The sequence below is a fragment of the Gossypium hirsutum genome, chromosome D04 (assembly GCF_007990345.1).
Source record: "Gossypium hirsutum isolate 1008001.06 chromosome D04, Gossypium_hirsutum_v2.1, whole genome shotgun sequence".
Taxonomy (NCBI): domain Eukaryota; kingdom Viridiplantae; phylum Streptophyta; class Magnoliopsida; order Malvales; family Malvaceae; genus Gossypium; species Gossypium hirsutum.
The window spans coordinates 56,722,793-56,742,337 of NC_053440.1; the positions used below are offsets into that span (position 1 = coordinate 56,722,793).

The window sequence follows — 19,545 nt, forward strand, 5'->3', positions numbered from 1 at the left end:
ATCTGATCATCAGTACGTTTTCTTCCCCAAGAGGAGAGAAAATTTACAATTTTACTGTTATTTAATGCGGAATTAAAATTTAATGTTTAAAAAAAGGAAAGAACAAAATGGGGACACGTGAATGGGTCTATATGTTGCGGGCACTGATTATAACAGCTTTCTATTCTCACATGCAACGTTCACGGGCTTCAGTTTTATGCTTTGTCTTCTTAACCCACAATTATTCTGAAATTTTTTTCCCTTTTTAAATATATATTCACTTTAGGGTATTTATAGGGTGAGCAAGATTGAGAGGGATAGTTTTGAAATTAGAGTCTTGGGTTGCTTTTAATCTCAATTTTAGATTCATACAATAATAACATTTCAATCTTATAATAAAATATATATAAACTACAACCACAACCACAGCCATCACATTTTAAATACTTTTAAGTGCTTTAGTCTTTCAAAAAGTTTGTTCATAAAAGTCAATCTTGTGATCCATCTAAACTTTGGGGTAAGTGTATGTAAATAATTTATATTTAGTCCCTTCAGAAACGATAAAATAATAAATTTATATTTTGATTCATGAAAAATTTATAATTAAAATCTAGCCCTTGTTTAAAAAAATTTCGGATTCAGCTGTGAGAATATGAATAGAACTGTTCCATTTAAGCTGTGTAGGACTTCTGGGTTAGATCATCTATGGTTTTACATTTCTATGATTTTATTATTTGTAGTTTTGCTCGAACCGATACCTGGAATCAATTATTTTTCATACTCTTATTGGTTAGCCTTTAGCTAAAACAAAACGTGATTTCAAATATATATATATATATTTTTAAATTTAGTCTTTAATTATATATCCATGATTTTACATATACGTTATTATATGTAGAAAATATATACAAGACAAATTTAAAACAATTTTGCTTTTAATTAAAATCATAAATTAAAAATAATTTAAAAATTATCAATTAAATTTTATTATTAAATGTTTAATCTAAATATTTGTTAAGAATAAAGTTTATTATAAAAATTAAATACTTGAATATTATTTTTTATTTAAAAAAGATAAATTTATAAATTATAATTACATTCCTAGAAGAGTACTTTATGAACCAAACGTGATAATGTAACTTTTTTTGTAATTTTAAGCAACATCTTTCAATATATATCAAAAGTTCATTAAAATAAGGGAAAGGACTCATTTCCCTTATTTGGGTAATTTCTTTATTTAAGCAAGGGAAAGTAAAGGGAGTTAAATTTCCCCTACTTTCCCTTAAGTTTATTTTTATTTATTCGAAAGAAAAACTACCAAAAAAAAATATGAGGTTTCTTTTAATATACACAAATTTTATCCTATTAATTTCAGATTTAGATTATTTTATAATAAAAAATAATATAATTAAAAAAATCAATCATTTCCTAAAAATAAATTTACATTATACCCATTTTCACTTTTTCTTCTTTTATAATTATTTACTTAAACATAAAATTAATATAGAATTAAACATTAAAACTAAAATTAGATATAAAATAATATATTAACCCTAAAAATATTGATTCTAAAGAAAATTGACAATATATCATTCATTCAATTACAAGATCATCCTATATTTAAGTGATTTGTGGTGACCGTAGGATGCTTTGAAAGGTAAAAAAAGTATATCTAATAAGAGATTATTTGGTATATTATCAGTGGGGGTTTTAGACTTCACAAACAAGGTCAAGAAGCTGATAAGTGTCACGGTCAGCCTACCAAATACCAACTCATCTGATAATTATCTTCAATTTCTTTCCTTTTTTTTCTCTTTTAACGTTCCCTTTTTTTAAGGGATAAAACTTAAAACTATATGTTAACTTTGATCAAATGTGCAATGTCATGCATAAAATTTAATTTTGTGCAATTTTATATATGAACTTTTCATTTGATTTAATTTCACAAATGACTAACACAATTATCATTATAACACCACTTTACGCTTGCATATTGCATACACAAATAATTATATTTATCGAATATACAAATAAATTGATGTATTTATTTTTTAAATCTGTACAACTGAATCAAAATTAGAGTTTCATGTATACATCTGAACTACAATCAAAATCTCATGTTATGATCACACAAGATCAAAGTTTATGTATCAAATTATATATTGGATCAAAGTTATATGCACAATCTTAAAATATATCCATTTTTTTCTAAACATTCATATCCTAACACATAAGTAGAACTTACTTATCAGCACATTCTTATTTCATATACAAATTACCCTACAATTACTGAGGAATGATGAAGGCACATCTACACACACATATATATATATTTACTCCCAACCGAAACTAACTGTCTACCAAAAGGAAACTAATGGTTTTCACATGAATGGAATTTTGTTGTTTGTCAGTATTGAAAAACAGAGATTTAGCTACAGTTTTCTGCAAAACTTGAGCAGAAGAAACTACTGAAAGAAATCCTCTCATGGTGCCCATAGGTTTTGCTTTATATACCATGAAAATGGTACAATTATTTGATAGGTTAAGTGGGTAAAAAACAACTTGCTTTTTGTCTTTAAATTAAAGCTAACAACATTTGGGTACAAACTAAAAGTTAATAATTTATGTATACTAAATCATTGATGGAGTGATAAAGAATTTATATTGAGTTTTCTTTTTACTTCAGTTTCAGATTCGACGTATATAGAAACTTTCACTCCGTTTTATTCTTTCTTTACAAAAAATAGTATTAAATTTCGGAAAATTATTTGATACATCATCAATGTAGTTTTTTAGATTTCACAAGGAGATTGGCAAGTACATATAAATAAATGTGACACTCGTCACACTATCAATCCACTTGCGGTGCATCAAATAATTGCTCAACATTTATTTATATTCTATGACAACAAATCACGTATCTTTGATACATTTTGTTTGGATTAACAATGTATTCGGTACATGAATTTGATGTTAATGTTTAATTCGATATCCGACTTTTGCTCTCGTGTTCAATTTAGTATCTGAGTTTTTTTCAATTTGATACTTACAGATTTTTTTGTCCCAATTAAGTATTTAAATTTGGTTTTAATGTTCAATTTGTCACTTGAGCCTTTTTTTTTTCCTTATTCCAACTAAGTACCTATGTGTTTTACTAGAGTACATGTGTCGAGTATTCATTAGGCCATATAATGTTATTTGTTCAGGTATCAAATTGAACAATGAAGTTAAACTTAAATACCAAGTTAAAAATTAAAATCAAAATCAGATATCAAATATCAAATATCAAATATTATACTCAGGTTAGTATTTGATATATTGGCAGTGTATTCTTTTTATTCCACAAGTAACTTTAAAAATTACTATGTGTTTCTTTTTCGAAATATTTATTTTTTAATATTTTACCATATCTTTACTGCACACTTGTCAATCTTTAATCCTCCTCGTGAAATATCTAATCGAATGATAATGGATATTTTTTTAAGAAAATTAAACATTTGACATTATCTGATTTTTTTATTATTATATATAAATTTGGGTATTAGATTTATTGTTAATAGTGGATTTAGAGGGGATTCATGTACGGACGTTTAGATAAGTTCTGTTTGAATTTGCTTTTATTTTGGTTTAGATATTGTCAAATATTTTAATATGATATCCATTTACATATGATTTTGTATTTTATATGTATATATGCACAACCAAATATTTTAATTTAAAAAACCAGAATTAAGATATTATCTTAATATATTCTTATAAATCATTGGTAAAAGCACGTGATACGTCAATATAAAGTATACATAACACGTCATATCTTAAAGAGTATATTGTCAAACGTTTCCCCTTGTATTAAGAGTTGGATTATATTTTATCTCTTCTATTAAAAAAAATAGGCAAATTAGTCCATGTACGTTGGATCATAGAGCAAACTATCCTTCTATTAAAAATTCCATCCATTTTTATTGTCAAAAATTGATCTCTGCACGTTAGCATGAGGTATACGTGACACGCCATGTGTCACTATATAATTATTCTATTAGCCAGATCAGTTTTTAACAATACAAATGGATTAAAATTATTAACAAAATAACCAATTTGCTCTTTGATATAATGTTCAGAGACTAATTTACTCTTCTTCTTTTTCAGCAGAAGGGATAAAATATAATCTGACTTTTAATATAAAGACCTTCATAGTACTTTTTCCATCTATCATTCTCACATGTAAAATTTATGAACTTCCCTCATATTGCATCAAATAATTTATTTGGATAAAAAATATTTTTTTATTTAGAATATATAGATATTTAATTTCAAACCAGAATGAATCTAAAAACAGATAATGAAATTTATAAATATATTTTTTATGTAATATTTTTTCTACATAAATTTGTCATAAACTAATATGTAATAATATTTTTATGTTTGTCCTAATAACATAAAGCAACAAAAAAAATAGTAATAGAATATTCCTAATTAAATAATAATGAACTCATCATTGGTAGCTTTCTTTTGTATTTGTGACAACTTTATTTCTTTAATTATTCTATTTTTCGTTTCATTGTTCCTTTTATAGGTAATAAATCAATTTCATGTAACATCTAAAAGTAAGCCATTATGAACGGCTAGTAAATGGCTCTTATTCTTCATCAATAATATTCCATGGTTGGATTTTTATTTTTGGATTTGCCTTTTTGGCATGTGAGAATTTTTGTCGGTGTTAGCTCGATTTTAGAAGCAGAACTTCAAGCATTAGTATATAGGCTAAAAACGACTTAAGAAAAAGGGGTGCGTTGATTGTTAATTGAGAGTTATAGCAAAACAATAGTAAACTTAATACTAGGAACCGAATGAGTGGGGATACCACTGCTGGGGTTGGAGATTCGAAAATGGATGACGAGGGGCTGACAATTAAAGATCCAACATGTGCCACGAACAGTGAACATGGTAGCTAATACTATGATCAAGATGGTAAAGAGCTGTACAACGGGGTTTCATTTTTTTTTCTCACCCGCCTCTGGTGGTATAATATATTATGTTATGTAATCAAAAGAATTATCAATCAGAAGAAAATAAATAAATAAAGCATAATGGTCAATCCTGATTTTGAAGAACAACACACCATTTATACATATATGAAAGAATCCACTTATATTACTATAAATTTAATTTTGTGTATTTTTATAGTTCACCTACAATTTATATTTATTTAATTTGACCGTCATATTACACAAGCGGTCACCCAGTTATTAGTGATTTTTTTTTGTCACCTAACTATAAAAAATTACAAAATGGTCATTTAACTATTTAATTTATCTTTTTTATCACCAGTTGGCTGACGTAAAAATGGAAACATCCAAAAGATCGATATAATTGAGTGACTAAAAAAGACAAAATTGATTTGTTGAATTATCATTTTGTAATTTCTCTTAATTAGATGATAAAAAAGTATAAAACATAAACTTTTAATAGTTTAACTGAATTTTTCTCATTTTCTAAGAGTATAATCAATTTGTTTTAGGGTTTATAAAGACTCTTTCGAGCTGATTGCTCCTTTCAATAATGCCATATTTAAAGTTCGAATTTAAGTTCTCGCTCCAAGGCTTTGCTTGAATGAGAGGAGAGAAAATCAGAAGGATAAAAAATTGAAGGGAAGAAAATTAGAAAGATGAAAAACATAATTTTTCTTTCCATGTATGCGATTGGTAGGAGAGTTGGAAAAATTGAACGAAATTTACTTTTTCCTTCCATCCATTGTTCGGTAGAGGTGAAAAATGGAAGGAAATAAAATAAAACATTTGAAAAATGCATAATTTTGAACTGCACATCTCTCTCGTTTACTCTCCTCTCATCATTTCAATTTGAAATGATTGATTTTTATGTATTGGGATGAAAAAATGATCTCAACCTCCTTTTTTTTTTCCCTCTCATTTTCCTTCACTACTAAGTACACTCAAACTTCATTTTCTTTCCAATTTTCCTTTCATTTCTCCCATTCCTCCGCTTTTACACCCAACCAAGCACACCCTAAAAGTGTAATATGCTACACCCAACACTTACTAGTACTTGACTTTGTAGTTAAATTGTGTCAATTACTCTGTTGGACTTATGTTCGATCTTCCTTGACAGTAATGTCGTGAATTTTTTGCTTACTTTTGACACAAAATTTAATTTAATCGATTCATATAAACACCTTTAAAACTAAGGTCTTTAAAATTGGATCAGTGGTTGAACAAGTTAAGTCACCAGTTAGTTGGTCTGACCGATATGATTTTTTCGATTAAATAAATCATTAAAAAAAATTAAAAACAATCATGTTCAACCAATTCATACTAATTCCTGGATCAATCTATCTAATGGTTTTCTCTAGACTAGTACCCTGACTGATCCCCAATTCCACCGGTCTATCCAGTTCAATTAAATAAATCATTGAAAAATTCAAAAAATATTTTAAAAATAGAAAAAAAATCTGATTCAATCTGTTCATACTGATTCTTGAATCAACCGGCCTAATAATTTTCTCCGAACCAATACACCAACCGATTTCGATCCAACTAACCAATCCAATTCAATTCATTTTCGTATTTCGAAAATACAAACTGATGAAATAATTGTTAAATTTTTTTTATAGAAATAGTTGCTGTGCATGTGAAAAATCGGTAGGGAATCGGATCTCTTTTAACTGATTCTTAAATTCAAAAGGACAAAAAACAAGTTTGTCTTTATTTCTTTGTTGGGATTACAGAACCCCTTATTTCGTGGTCTACAAAAATGGCCATTCTTTCCAATGTCACGGGTTTATTTACTTTTCAGCCCCAAAAATTATAAAAATTAAATTTTAATAAATTCTCTTTTTATAATAATCAAAACAATCAAATCGGATGATTAAATCAATTAAATATTTACATATTATATATATTAAAATATTTAAAATAATGTATAATTATAATTATGTTAGTTTAGTTATTGTAATTATATTTTTAATGTATCAGTATCCGACCGAATTAACTTACTAAACCGAATCAAATATTTAAGATTTTCATCACTCGACACCACACAGTTAAGAATACGGTATGAGGAAAATAACAAAAATACGACATTATAGGGACGAAATCTAGAATTTATTTTAGAGAGACTAGAATCGATTATAATTTTCTGTATAGGTCAAAATATAATCATTATTACATGAACTTAAAATTTTACACTTTTTAAAAAAAAAAACTAAATTATAATTTTTTTTCTATTTTTGAGGAGCTGAAATTTAATTTTTTTTAAAATGTAACTTTACTATTGTTTTAACTAAAACATTTCATTTTAAGGGATTGAAAAATAATTTTCCACTTTTGGGGTGAAAGGATGGGTTAAGGCCCTTATTTGCCCCCAAGCATTACTCTTCTTGCCGCTGCACGAAAAGGAAACACAAACACAAACACAAACAAAAACAAGATTTACTTTTTTTTAGTAAATACAACACAAATTATATAAATTATTAAAATTAGTGGCGGAGCTAAGGGGTTGGCAGAGTTCTGGTCCCCCTAAAACGAAAAATTTTTCATTTTGACTCTTTATAATTTATAAAATTTTAAATTAGTAATAGTAAAATTATATTTTGACCCCTTAAAAATGATAAAAATTTGATTTAATCCTTTAAAAATTATAAAGATATAAACTATTAAAATAATAAAATTATAATTTTACTATCATAAAAATATACAATTTAATTTCGATTCCAATTTTTTTTTTTTACTCTGCTACTTATTAAATGGAACATACTTGCCAACCCTCTCTTAGCCTTTCACACCTCTCTTTTTGTTCTTTTACGTTTTGTACCAATATCCACCACCTAATTGGGCCAAAGGGAATAGTGTATATGACCGTATTGAAATGACAATGCATACCAAATTATTTTGGGTTGTGGATTCACTCTCAGCTCAATAAGTATCGGTATTATTGTTAGTATAAGAAGATATGGATTCGAGTACGTTCAGTAAAATTTTTAAAGTTAAAATATGTTATAAATTCTTGTAATTTTTAAAATTTTAGGATTTAGTCTTAAATTTAAGAATTCAGTCTCTATATTTTTCAAATTTTAAAAGTCAAGTCCATTTATTAACAGTGTTAAAATCATTTTGTTAACTTTAGAGTCATCACGTTATTTTTTTTAGTTACATAGCTATTATGTAAGTGTTTTTTAATTTTAAAATGTTACATTAATAAATTTAACATTATTAATAGTTAAACTTAAATTTTAAAATCTGAAAAATCGAGAAATTAAATTTCAAATTTACAAAAAAAAAATAGGGACTTAGCATGTTTTAACCTTTTCATAGCCTCGATGGATATAAAATCACCTGCCCTATGGTCAAAATGTCCAACCTACTAACATTGAAAATTGATAGTTTTTACGTTTTTTAAGGCATAATGATAGAATTGATTACCTTTAAAATATTTGTGGTTAAAATTTTTATAAATGAAATAGCAGAGTCAGAAAAGTTTTTGGAGGTTGGAATTAAATTATATATTTTTACGATAGTAAAATTGTAAATTTATCATTTTAATAATTTATATTTTTATAATTTTTAAATGATTAAATCAAAAATTTATTATTTTTAAGAGGGCTAAAATATAATTTTATTATTACTAATTTAAAATTTTATAAATTATAAAGAGCCTAAATGGAAATTGTTCCATGACCCCGATATAAATGGTAAAAGAAACACTTAGACAATTAAGAAGGAATTTATTGTAATAAATTCAGCCTAACATTTTTTTTACTTTGGCCCTCAATATTTTTTTTTACTTCGGTATTTAATTTTTAAAAATTAGTCAAATTATTTATCTTTGTATAAAAAAATTGATTAAACTATTAAAATTTTGAGGCACTGACATAACGATTTGTGTGACAGTTCACGTGCATTTTATTGTTGATGTCGATAATTTTTTTTTAATTTCTATGTTTATTTTAATTTTTTATGGAGTATGTGAGGATTACCACGTAACTATCATATCATTGTCATCTATCGTTAAAATTTTAACACTAATCAATTCTCTGACCAAAAAAATAATTTGACTAAATTCTGAATGTTAAAAACCAAAATGATAAATAAAAATTCGGATCAAAGTGATAAAAAAACATTTTAAATAATTGATCACTAAAATATTTTTTGAGTCCGAATTTTGATAATTTTTATTTGCCTTTCTTATACTCTCAGAAGTATTTTATTATTTGTTCAACTCTATTAAAACATTTCACATACTTCTGAATTCATTTATGAATTTTTTATAAAATTTTCCACATTAGATAAAATAATAATTTTCAAATATTTATCGATTAAGTCTTAGCTCGGTTGGCATGAGCATTCTTGCCTATGCAAAAGGACGTGGATTTGAGTGCGTTGGAGCGCATTATTCTATTTTTTTTTTACTATGGTAGTTCTAAGCAGTTTCTAATAATAAATCAAAACCATACTTTTTTTTTTGCTGTTGAAATTAAAATATTTTTTAAAAATCTATTTTATAATTCATCAAAAATTATTTTTTGAAATTCGTAATTATCTCTCTTAATAAATTCATCCCTAAAATTTAAAAAAATGGAGATAATATATAAGAGAAAATATCACAAGAAACACCATGAGTTGTACTTTTGACCATTAAAATAAGTCATCAAACTTCCATGCCTGACCTTAAATGCAAATTCATCAACCTTTGGGCCAATATTTTAAATGAATTGCTGAAAGTATGGAGCTCATGCCTCATAGCAGCCTCTCGTGACTGTCATAGGTATATATAGGTGTGTGTATATATATATATGAAAATATTATAATCTCAGAGACAACCATTTTGTCATGCATTTAATAGATTCTTACCAATAATTAATTAGACAATATCATATCAAAGTCGGATTCAGATAGTAATTCAAACAAGGGAAAGCCAATAATATGATAGTGGGGCTAAAATAAAATTTTTAAAGTTTAGAGGTCAAAAGCAAAAAAGAAGAAGATATATTTAGAAAGGGACTTAAGTTGAATATTTATAAAAAATTGACTAAAATTGTTAATCTATCCTTAGTTTAACGGGGGATCAAAGTTACGATCTTAAGTTAAATCCATAGTATTTGATTTGTTGGTCTTCACTGACATCTTTTTCTTTGGAAATTTTCATCGTTGCGTGTTCCTTGTTTGAAATTATTCAATATTGAGTAGTCATATTGGGTCTCAATTAAATTTAAAGTTGAGCTAGTTCAAACACTTGAACAATAGGTAAAACTTTTTCAATGTTGTTTTCTCTATCCATATGATTCAAACACGAGGTTTTACTATTAGTTATTATTAGAGAAATGATAACCTCACAATCGTAAGTTTTGAAGATCTAAGATTTTAGGATTTAAGATTAAAGATTTTAAAATTTTATTTTAAAAAATAAAACTAGTCTTACTAAATTTTGTCATAAATCTTAAAAAATAAAAAAATTTCTCAAAAATAAATATAAACAATATAGATTGAGCTCTAAATTTCAATGACTTACGGGCCATCATGATAGACAATAAACAACTTTATTATTATATTATTATATGTGTTTTTTCATGAATTATAATAGGAGGATAAAATCCTAACAATAACACGACTAGCACAACTTAAATTCAAGCCACACCTAAAACAATGAATATATTGACCATCAAGCCAACACGGGATTCTACAAGCACATAAATATTCATGAAAACAGTTGTGCATCAAAACAAACATTTTTGAGGAAAACAAAACCAAAATCAATGTTATTTAAACATTTTTTAGGGGCTATAAATAGGGTTCTTCAAGGCCAACAAACTTTCCAGTTTTCTTCCCTTTTTTGTGATTGTGCATTTAATTTATCATGAAAAAGAGTAAATAACTTTTTGCTTTTAATTGTGATTCTTTTCGTCAGTGGTCCCCCAATTGTCTTTATGTTTTCATTTAGTACCGCAGCATTTATGGTTCATTTAAATAGGGGCACAACAATGGGTACATTATTCACATCCAAATAATTGTTAGATATGAATACATACTTAATGTGAGTTTAAAAAAAATTAAATGTTTACTCAAAGAATTCCATTTTATACTCATATTCAAATACATATCAAATAAAGACAGAATATAAGTACTTTATGAAAAATACAAGTTCAAACAATATAGGATTAGTAGATTTAGGGTTTAAGGTTTAGGATTTAGGACTAATGTCTATTGCATCGACCTATAAGGAATTTGATGCCTTTAAGCAAGATTTCGGATTCAAGCAACGTGAATGGAAAAAAAATGTTGAGAGGGTCCTATTCTTCAATTAAGGGTATGATTTGGCTCAACTCGTATGTATTAAATTAAACCCGAATTATTGCACATGAAATGCAAATAACCTGAAATGATCCGACCTAAAAAATCCTAAAATTTTCAAACTCGAATTGACTGAGAACTAACCCGACCCATCTAACTGATAGATTTAGTTGTACCCTCTAGTCCACTTCCATTTTGACAAGCACCATTGTTGGGCTTTGTAGGGTATTTGAGCAAGGACCAGAGGACCGCAACACAGTGACCAAGTTTATTCTTGGGCTAAATGAACTCTTTTGAAATGGCCCTATTTCAATTTCACATAAGATGTAGGTAAAAATACTAACTCCCGAAAATAAATTTGGGCAAAAATATAAACTGGGTTCGGGTTTTAATATTTAGTGTTTGAGTTTGACTTGACTCAACTTGTTTTCAAGTTTATGTTATGTAATTTTTATTTTATTTTATACATGAGGAGGGTTTCACCCTTTCATAATATTTTATATGATTAATATTTTGCCATGTAGATCATATACGTCAAATTTTTCATAAATTAAAAATTTCTAACAACTCGTTTTATGTAAAAAAAAAACTTTCAACTATTAAATATATATATATTAATATCAACAATATTTTAGATCGATATGATAGAATATACAGAATCAATTAAAAAATTTATATGCACAAATATATCAATAAATTCAATGGATGGATTGTTAAAATATTAATTGTATAAAAAAGTTAAGAAAATGTGTAAAACCACTTAAGTTTTACACCGGTATAAGTGGATCCCTCCCCCTTTATATGTACTGTATAATTTGTATCATATGAATCCTAAATATATTGTACCATAATTTATATTAAAAAATGGGTAAACTACAAAAATAGTCACTTTTATTTGTCTCAAACTACATTATAGTCACTTATGTTTGAAATGTTATGTTTTAGTCACTTACGCTATCGTTTTGTTACGAAGTGATCACTCTATCGTTAAGCTCCGTTACCTCCCTAACGGCAGTCCTACATGGCAGTCCAAATGGGTTTTAATTGTCAACTTGAATGTCCTACGTGACAGTCCAAATTGAATTTCATTTAATTAAAAACCTATGTTCATCCCAACAACTAGACATCCAAGTTGGAATTTAAAACCCATTTGGATTGCCACATAGGACTTCCGTTAGGGAGGTAACGGATTTTAACAGTAGTGTGACCGCTTCGTAACAAAACGATAACATAAATGACTAAAATGTAACATTTCAAACATAAGTGACTAAAATGTAATCTGAGGTAAACAAAAGTGACTATTTTTAGAGTTTACCCTTAAAAAAATATGTTAAGTTGTTTATAAGAAAGGATTTAAACGGGTTCAAGTTAGTTATTTAATAATATGTGTAAGCTTGGACAAAATTTGAAACTATATATATTTGCTCAAGCAAGCTAGGCTTGAGTAAATATATATAGTATTGGTATCATATATGGACTCAACTTGAATCTAATCCAATACACTCGTGAACACCTCTACTAATATGATTTTTTTTTATGTGAGTACTCAAATAACACATGTCCGAATAATTATAATTAGGATCAAATCATTATAATGTATGAATAGACTGAAAACTCGAATATACATTAACTTAAACCATAATAAATCTGAAAGAACCCTTATATGATTTACATGTAATGAGATTTAAACATGAGACTGTAAGATTTGACGTTATCATTAAATCACAGTGTTATTGGGTAAATCAAATTGGTTTTTTTAACATTGCTTCAATGCCCAAATTTTCTTACCTCTTAAGCGAATTTATTGAGATCTTATGAACCCTAGCTTTTAATTTAACGGTACTGATTGTTCATCCCAGAAATTCACACTATGAATTCGAATCATAAAAGTAATCTATTTATAGTGTATGAATTATTGATTCATAAAACTCTCCAAATTTCACATGTCCAATAATTTGATTTGAGTGCCTCCAAAATTTGTGGTGCCAAAGCAATACGCCCTCATCTCTTTATTCCTTTTGCATTGACTTTATTAATTCCTATGGACCCATCGCCCTTATGTGCCTCTCAAAGCTCACCAATTTAACCCCATAACGTGGCTCATGTTTCATACACAAAGCAATCCCATGGATCGTAAGGCCTGAGTCATCTAACGTCGGTTCAAATTTAATTTGATTTTATAAGTCGATTGATTATTGATTATATGAATTTTTATAATTTTTATAATTTATCACGTCGATTTAATTAATAATGACAATAGAATGGGGTAGGAATGTATATTGTTAAATTCGTTGTTGCCTTACTATTGGTATACTCTATCCCTTCTCACGCCTCATTCTATCATGAATGTTCAAATTTGAAACCCTATACCATTTCTATGGATATTAGATGCACCCATAATTATTCTGCACCCATCAAATTTGGTATTTATTAATGTTAGTTATTTCTAATAATTTCTATGTACATTTGAATATGGACATAGAAGAGTTATATCTACTGCTATTTCGATTAAATATTTTAAGGTATATCGTATGACATATTATTACATTTTTATTCTTTTAAAAGTTAAATATGAAATAGTAAAATAGTAAATTTAAAATATCGAGACGAGATGAGGCAAGTAATTGCCATAATTATGTTTTACTCATTTTTCTATTCAGAATAGATCGAATCGAAATCCATAAAATAATTTGAGTTTTTTCATCCTTAGATTTAAGCGTATATTCAATTTAAAAAATATATTTAGTTATAAATTATATATAATATCTTAAAAGATAATGAGAGAAAATTCGATTTAACCAACTTAATTGACCCAACGATCTTAAATCGATTATCGATTGACATGATAATTATTGTATAGGAGACGTGGATTCAATTATTTTTATTTTTTAAATGAATTAATTAAATCCACCGATTGCACCTCGAGAACATGCAATGATTGCACCTCTATTTGTCTTTTAGCAGTCATTAAAGGGACCGTTGGAAGAAATAATTAATACGTAGGAACCACTTAAAGAAAATGGGAAAAGTAATATTTAGTCCCCGAGCTTGGTATTTTTCTCAACTTGATCCTTAAATTTCTTTTTTGGTCCACATTAATTTTTGAACTTGACAACTTTTACCAATTTATTCCTTCAAACATATTTTAAAAACTTTATATAAAATATAAAAATATTTAATAACTTTAAAAAAGCTCAAGTAATAATGTGATCAATCTAAAAATGTCATGTCATAATACTTTAATTGAATCCAAATTCAGGATTAAATTGAGAAAGCTACAAAGTTTCGAGACTAAAGTAGATCCCAAAAAATTACCAAATTTAAGGGCTATACGATACTTTATCCCTTTTCAAAGCGCAACAATGAATAATGGTTTTATAGCTGATGGACTTTTTTAGAGCACCAATGGCTAGTAGCACAATCTCTATGCTTAACTTCGACATATTTTAACGAAACCTAAATTTATGGACCAAATTGAGAAAATCTGCAAATTTCAAAACTAATGTGGACTAGAAAAAAATTAAAGACTAAAATGAAAAGTTGTCAAAATCAGAGACTAAATGTTAAATTTATCCTTAAAAGAAAACGCAGCGATCGGTCATTGTTTTATAGGTGATGGGACTACTTTTTCAAAGCACAATGGCTAGTGGCTAATAGGTAAGCAGTCATCATCAAGACACACAAATTTTCTTCTATTTGCTCTTATCTCCTAAAGATGGGGAGAATCTATCTCTTGGATTTCTAGTGCTATTTTGGCCCTTCACTTAGATATCTGTGGATAAACAGTCACTCTCTTCAAATGTGGTTCCTATATTTCTTTAACTAATTGGTGAAATTCTGAGTTTGGTCCTTCTGCTATGCTTGAATTTCGATGTAGTCTGTTAATTTTGTATAATTTGATCTTTTACTTTTACAATGTCATTAGTTATTTAAAAGAATTAAATATAGTTAGCTATTTCAGTCAAAATACCAATATGAATTGTCGAGGGGAGGCTGACTTCATTGAGAGAAGTCCGCGAATTGTCGTCCTCTTGGAGTCGGCAAAAGCCGCTCTGTTTGAAGCTAACAAACCCCTTAACACATCCGGTGTTGTCCCTAATAGGAGGTTGTCTCCCGACTCTGCCTAAAGCTCGACTATTTGAAGAGGTGGTAGGTTCATAGAGCGAAAGCACCTTATCGGGTGTCTGATAAGGCAAATCATGAGTGTTGCGCATAGACCTGATCATAGACCGAGCCACCTGGCCAAGCTCGAAAAATGAGAGGGGTAGGAAAAAAATATGAGGCTCGGAAAAATGAGTTTGGGTAAATTTTAAGGCCCATTTTCTATATGGGCTGAGCCTTGGCCAATTTTTTGTGGCCCAAACCTAGCCCTGCACTAATATACTATGTTATACAAAATATTATATTAATTATATATGTTAAATATATATTTATATTAAATCACTAATTCAATAACAATTAAAGTCATTACCCAAAAAAAAAACTTAGCCAACTAAATAACCCAGTCCAAAGCATAAAATTTTAAAAATTATATTTAATAAAATAAAATATTTATTATATTTATTTGTGTTTTTAATATAATAAAACATTTATTATATGTATGGTAGTGTTTTTTAATATAAATACTTTTTAATGTATTTTTAATGTGTTAGAAAACTTTTATTTTAGTGTCTTTTTAGTGCATTTAGTGTATTGTATCTTTTAAAATAAAAATTAATCTAAAAAAATCAAATATGAATGGGTCAGGTTTACCTTTCTTAAATTGAGTCAAGCTTGGAAAAAATTAAGCCCATTTTTTGAATTGGGTCAAACCCGAACTTAAAAAATTAATCATATACCTTGCATGGGCCTAAGCTGACCCATGAGCACCTCCAATCGCACATGGTTTGACTCAAACCCATGTCCTATAACATATAGAGCACATGACGAGGCTCTTTCACTCTGCGAACTTGTTGCCACTTCAGGTCACCGTTTTAGACATTAGGTTCTTAGCAAAGTAGGTTGTTGATGAACAACACTTCACAGACTACTCCTCATAAAGTCAGCCTCCTCTAACAGGCATATAATTAAAAAAAAACCTTTTTTCTAACACAAAAATATCTGTGTCCAACGTGATGAGTTGAAATAAATGTTTTTTTTTAATTTACATCAGCATTTTAACTAGCAGTAACTATTTACACTAACTAATCACATTGTAGAAGTAAAAAAAACCAAATTAGATCAAAGTAGTCACAGTAAAAGGACCAAAACCACAATTTAACCCAACTAATAGTATAATACCATAAATTTTCAAAATATCTCTCATGCTATATATACCTTTTTCTCCTCTTCCATTTTTTTAGTATTTCGCATTTCGCCTCTCAATCTCAACATTCCCCCCTTCCTTTGTCCATTTCTTTTTCGAGGGAAATAATAATAATGTACCATCAAAACCACCACCACCACCATCTTCATCTTCCTTGTCTTCATTGCCACCCACAAAGCTACATTAGAATGGTATAATTTCAAAATCCTCCTCACTGTTCATATTTTTTCTTTCAAGTCCCAAAAACAATTTTTTTTCAAGTCCTTTTTTTATTTTTGAATGAGAAATTTTGCAGGTTCAGTATATGATAGAGAGATGTTTGCTGCTTCACATGAACCGACAACAATGTGTTAAGGCCTTAGCAAAGTATGCAAGCATTCGACCATGCATTACAGTTACAGGTGATCATTGCATATAGCTGATCAAAATACAAACATATATCTACATGTATATATGTGTATATATACGTATAATATAAGGAAAGTTAGTGATATTAATGTGTGTGTATTTTTTTGCAGTGTGGAAGGAGCTGCAAAAGGAGAATAGGGGATTCTTTGAAGCATATTTTCATGCCATTTCTCAATACAAGCCTTTCATGGGTAAGAATACCACCCTTAACCCTAAAACATTTCATGTTAGTCGTTTGTAGTATTGTTGAGTAATCCCACATGGCTAAAATATCTGCAAGTTAAAAAGGTTTATATAATGGTTAAGTGAGAAATTATCCCTAGTTTGTGGTTACTTATTTTCTAAATTTTAACATTAAGGGATAAATATTAAAACTATACATAAATTTTAGTTCAATGTGTAATATTATATATGAACTTTGATTTTATGCAAATTTATATATGATTTTTTTTTACAAATTACTAGTAACATGATCGACATAACAACATTTTAAGTTTATATATTGCATACACAAACAATTATATTAACCCAAAATGTATTTATTTTTTAAAATGTGTACAATTGTATCAAAATCAAAACTTAATGTGTATATCTGAACCCCAACTGAAGTTTCGTTTATAAAATTGCACTAAACCAAAGTTTATGTATTAAATTACGCATTGAAATAATATTTAAGTGTAGTTTTGATATTTATCCATAACATTTAAAGTTCGATGGTATTATTATATTTTTGGGTATTTTAATGATAATTATTATTTTACTAAAATAATTGTACAAGAAAAGATTTCTTCTTCTTTTTTTTTAATGTGAAATAACACATCTTGTATTAAATAGATAGCAAAAGTTAGTATGTAGCATTGTGACGTTATGTGTATATAACATTGCGATGTTCTCTATTGTCCCACTAATTTATTGGTGACCAAGGTGTGATGTCACGATGTTACATGCAGGAAGTCGCAATGTTGGCCATTGTTTTATTGATCTAATAGGTCATTAAGGTATGACATCGTGACGTCATGTGTACAACATTGCAACCTTAGTTATTATGTCATTGATTTATTGGTGATCAATGTGTGATGTCACGACGTCGTACATAGGAAGCCACAATGTTGGCCACTATTTCATTGATCTAATTGGTATCAAGGTGTAACATCATGAAGTCATGTGTAGGATATTGCGACGTGAATCTCTATTTAAGTTTGAAGAGACATGTGGCCAAAAATGAATAATTCTGGTGGGGGAGTTAAAGTGTAATTATACCATTATATTATTTTGTAGTTTCTTAAAATTTAAAAGAATTAATTGAAAATTTTTCATTTTTAATTTTTTTTTTTTGGGTGGAGGTACCCCTCCCTTTGCCCTTGCATGTCAAATGCATAGATATAGGGATATGACCTCCGAGAATCTTTCTAATACATAAAAAAAAACTTAAAACCATATTTATGTCATATACATGTTTATGTTCCAACACATTCAAATTCGAATAACTTAGCTCAATATTATATTTATATGTATATTTGTATATATACACATATAATTATGACTTGAGTTGCTGTTTTTATGTAGGATTGAAATGGTGTGTGGCTTTGTTTTTTGTTTTTTGTTTTTTTTTTCAGGTTATTACATCCAAAGGGAACATAGATTTCAAAGGAAGAAAAGGTTTTGGAAATGAATGATAATTTACTATTGCAAAAGTATTGTCTCTAAATTAATTCTAAGGTACAATTTTATTGGGGATTTTGATAAAAAAAACAAACTTTTTTATAAGTGGGGATGGGGGATGGGGTTGTTTGGGATCAAACCCAAACTCTTATGCCCATAACATAATACTCTTACTATTAAATTAAGAGGTTATTGGCTGATGAATAGTAAACTTTATGGTGAGTTTTAGAAACTTTCTCAATAATATTTGTATATGATCTTAAAATTAGCTTTTTAAAGGTAAATCACTATATATTTGTTTGTACAAAATAAAACGGGCTTGTAATTATCAATAAGTATTGGATACATTGGTAAGGCACATTGCACTTTTGGAAGGAGAATTTGGATTCAAACTCTAAAGATGATAGCATTGAGTGGGATAACCATAAACTTCGAAAGGATTAGACTTCATTGACCATAAAAGGGGATATTGAGAAGAGGGAGTGTAATACCCCAAAAATTTCTACAGTAAAGAAAGTAAGATAATATCTCTGATATAGTAAAATAAGGAAGTAAAGTGATAAAAAGGGTAATTTTGAGTTATGTCAACATTGGGAAGTATATTATGACATATTAATTCAAGAAAGGATTAGATCGCAAAAAGTGAGAAAAGTCTGTTGCCCAAGAGTAAATACTCAAAATTTAAGGGGTTAAAGTGTAAATACGAAAAATTTGAAGGACCAAAGGTGTAAATATTTTAAGGGTGGAATGATCTAGAAACTAAAAAAATGGATAGATTAGGACCAAAATGAAAAAAGGTGAAGAATTTTGAGGGACTAAATCATAATTTTACCAAATTAAGTGATAACTCAAGGATGAAATTTTAAAAGATTATAAAGGGAAAAATGGTCA

The 19,545-nt window shown here is 27.9% G+C and overlaps 1 protein-coding gene across 2 annotated transcripts; it reads left to right on the forward strand.

The window, feature by feature from the left end:
• Nucleotides 1-16,617: 16,617 nt before the first annotated feature.
• Nucleotides 16,618-18,922, forward strand: LOC107898664 (uncharacterized). Of its 2 annotated transcripts, none has more exons than XM_016824180.2 (4): nt 16,618-16,775; nt 16,880-16,985; nt 17,103-17,183; nt 18,609-18,922. In XM_016824180.2, the coding sequence occupies exons 1-4, from the start codon at nt 16,698-16,700 to the stop codon at nt 18,662-18,664; spliced, it is 321 nt and encodes a 106-aa protein (XP_016679669.1). In that variant the 5' UTR covers nt 16,618-16,697; the 3' UTR covers nt 18,665-18,922. The 2 variants fall into 2 exon arrangements, with proteins under 2 accessions (XP_016679669.1, XP_016679670.1); XM_016824181.2 differs by lacking the exon at nt 18,609-18,922 and adding an exon at nt 17,943-18,596.
• Nucleotides 18,923-19,545: the final 623 nt, after the last annotated feature.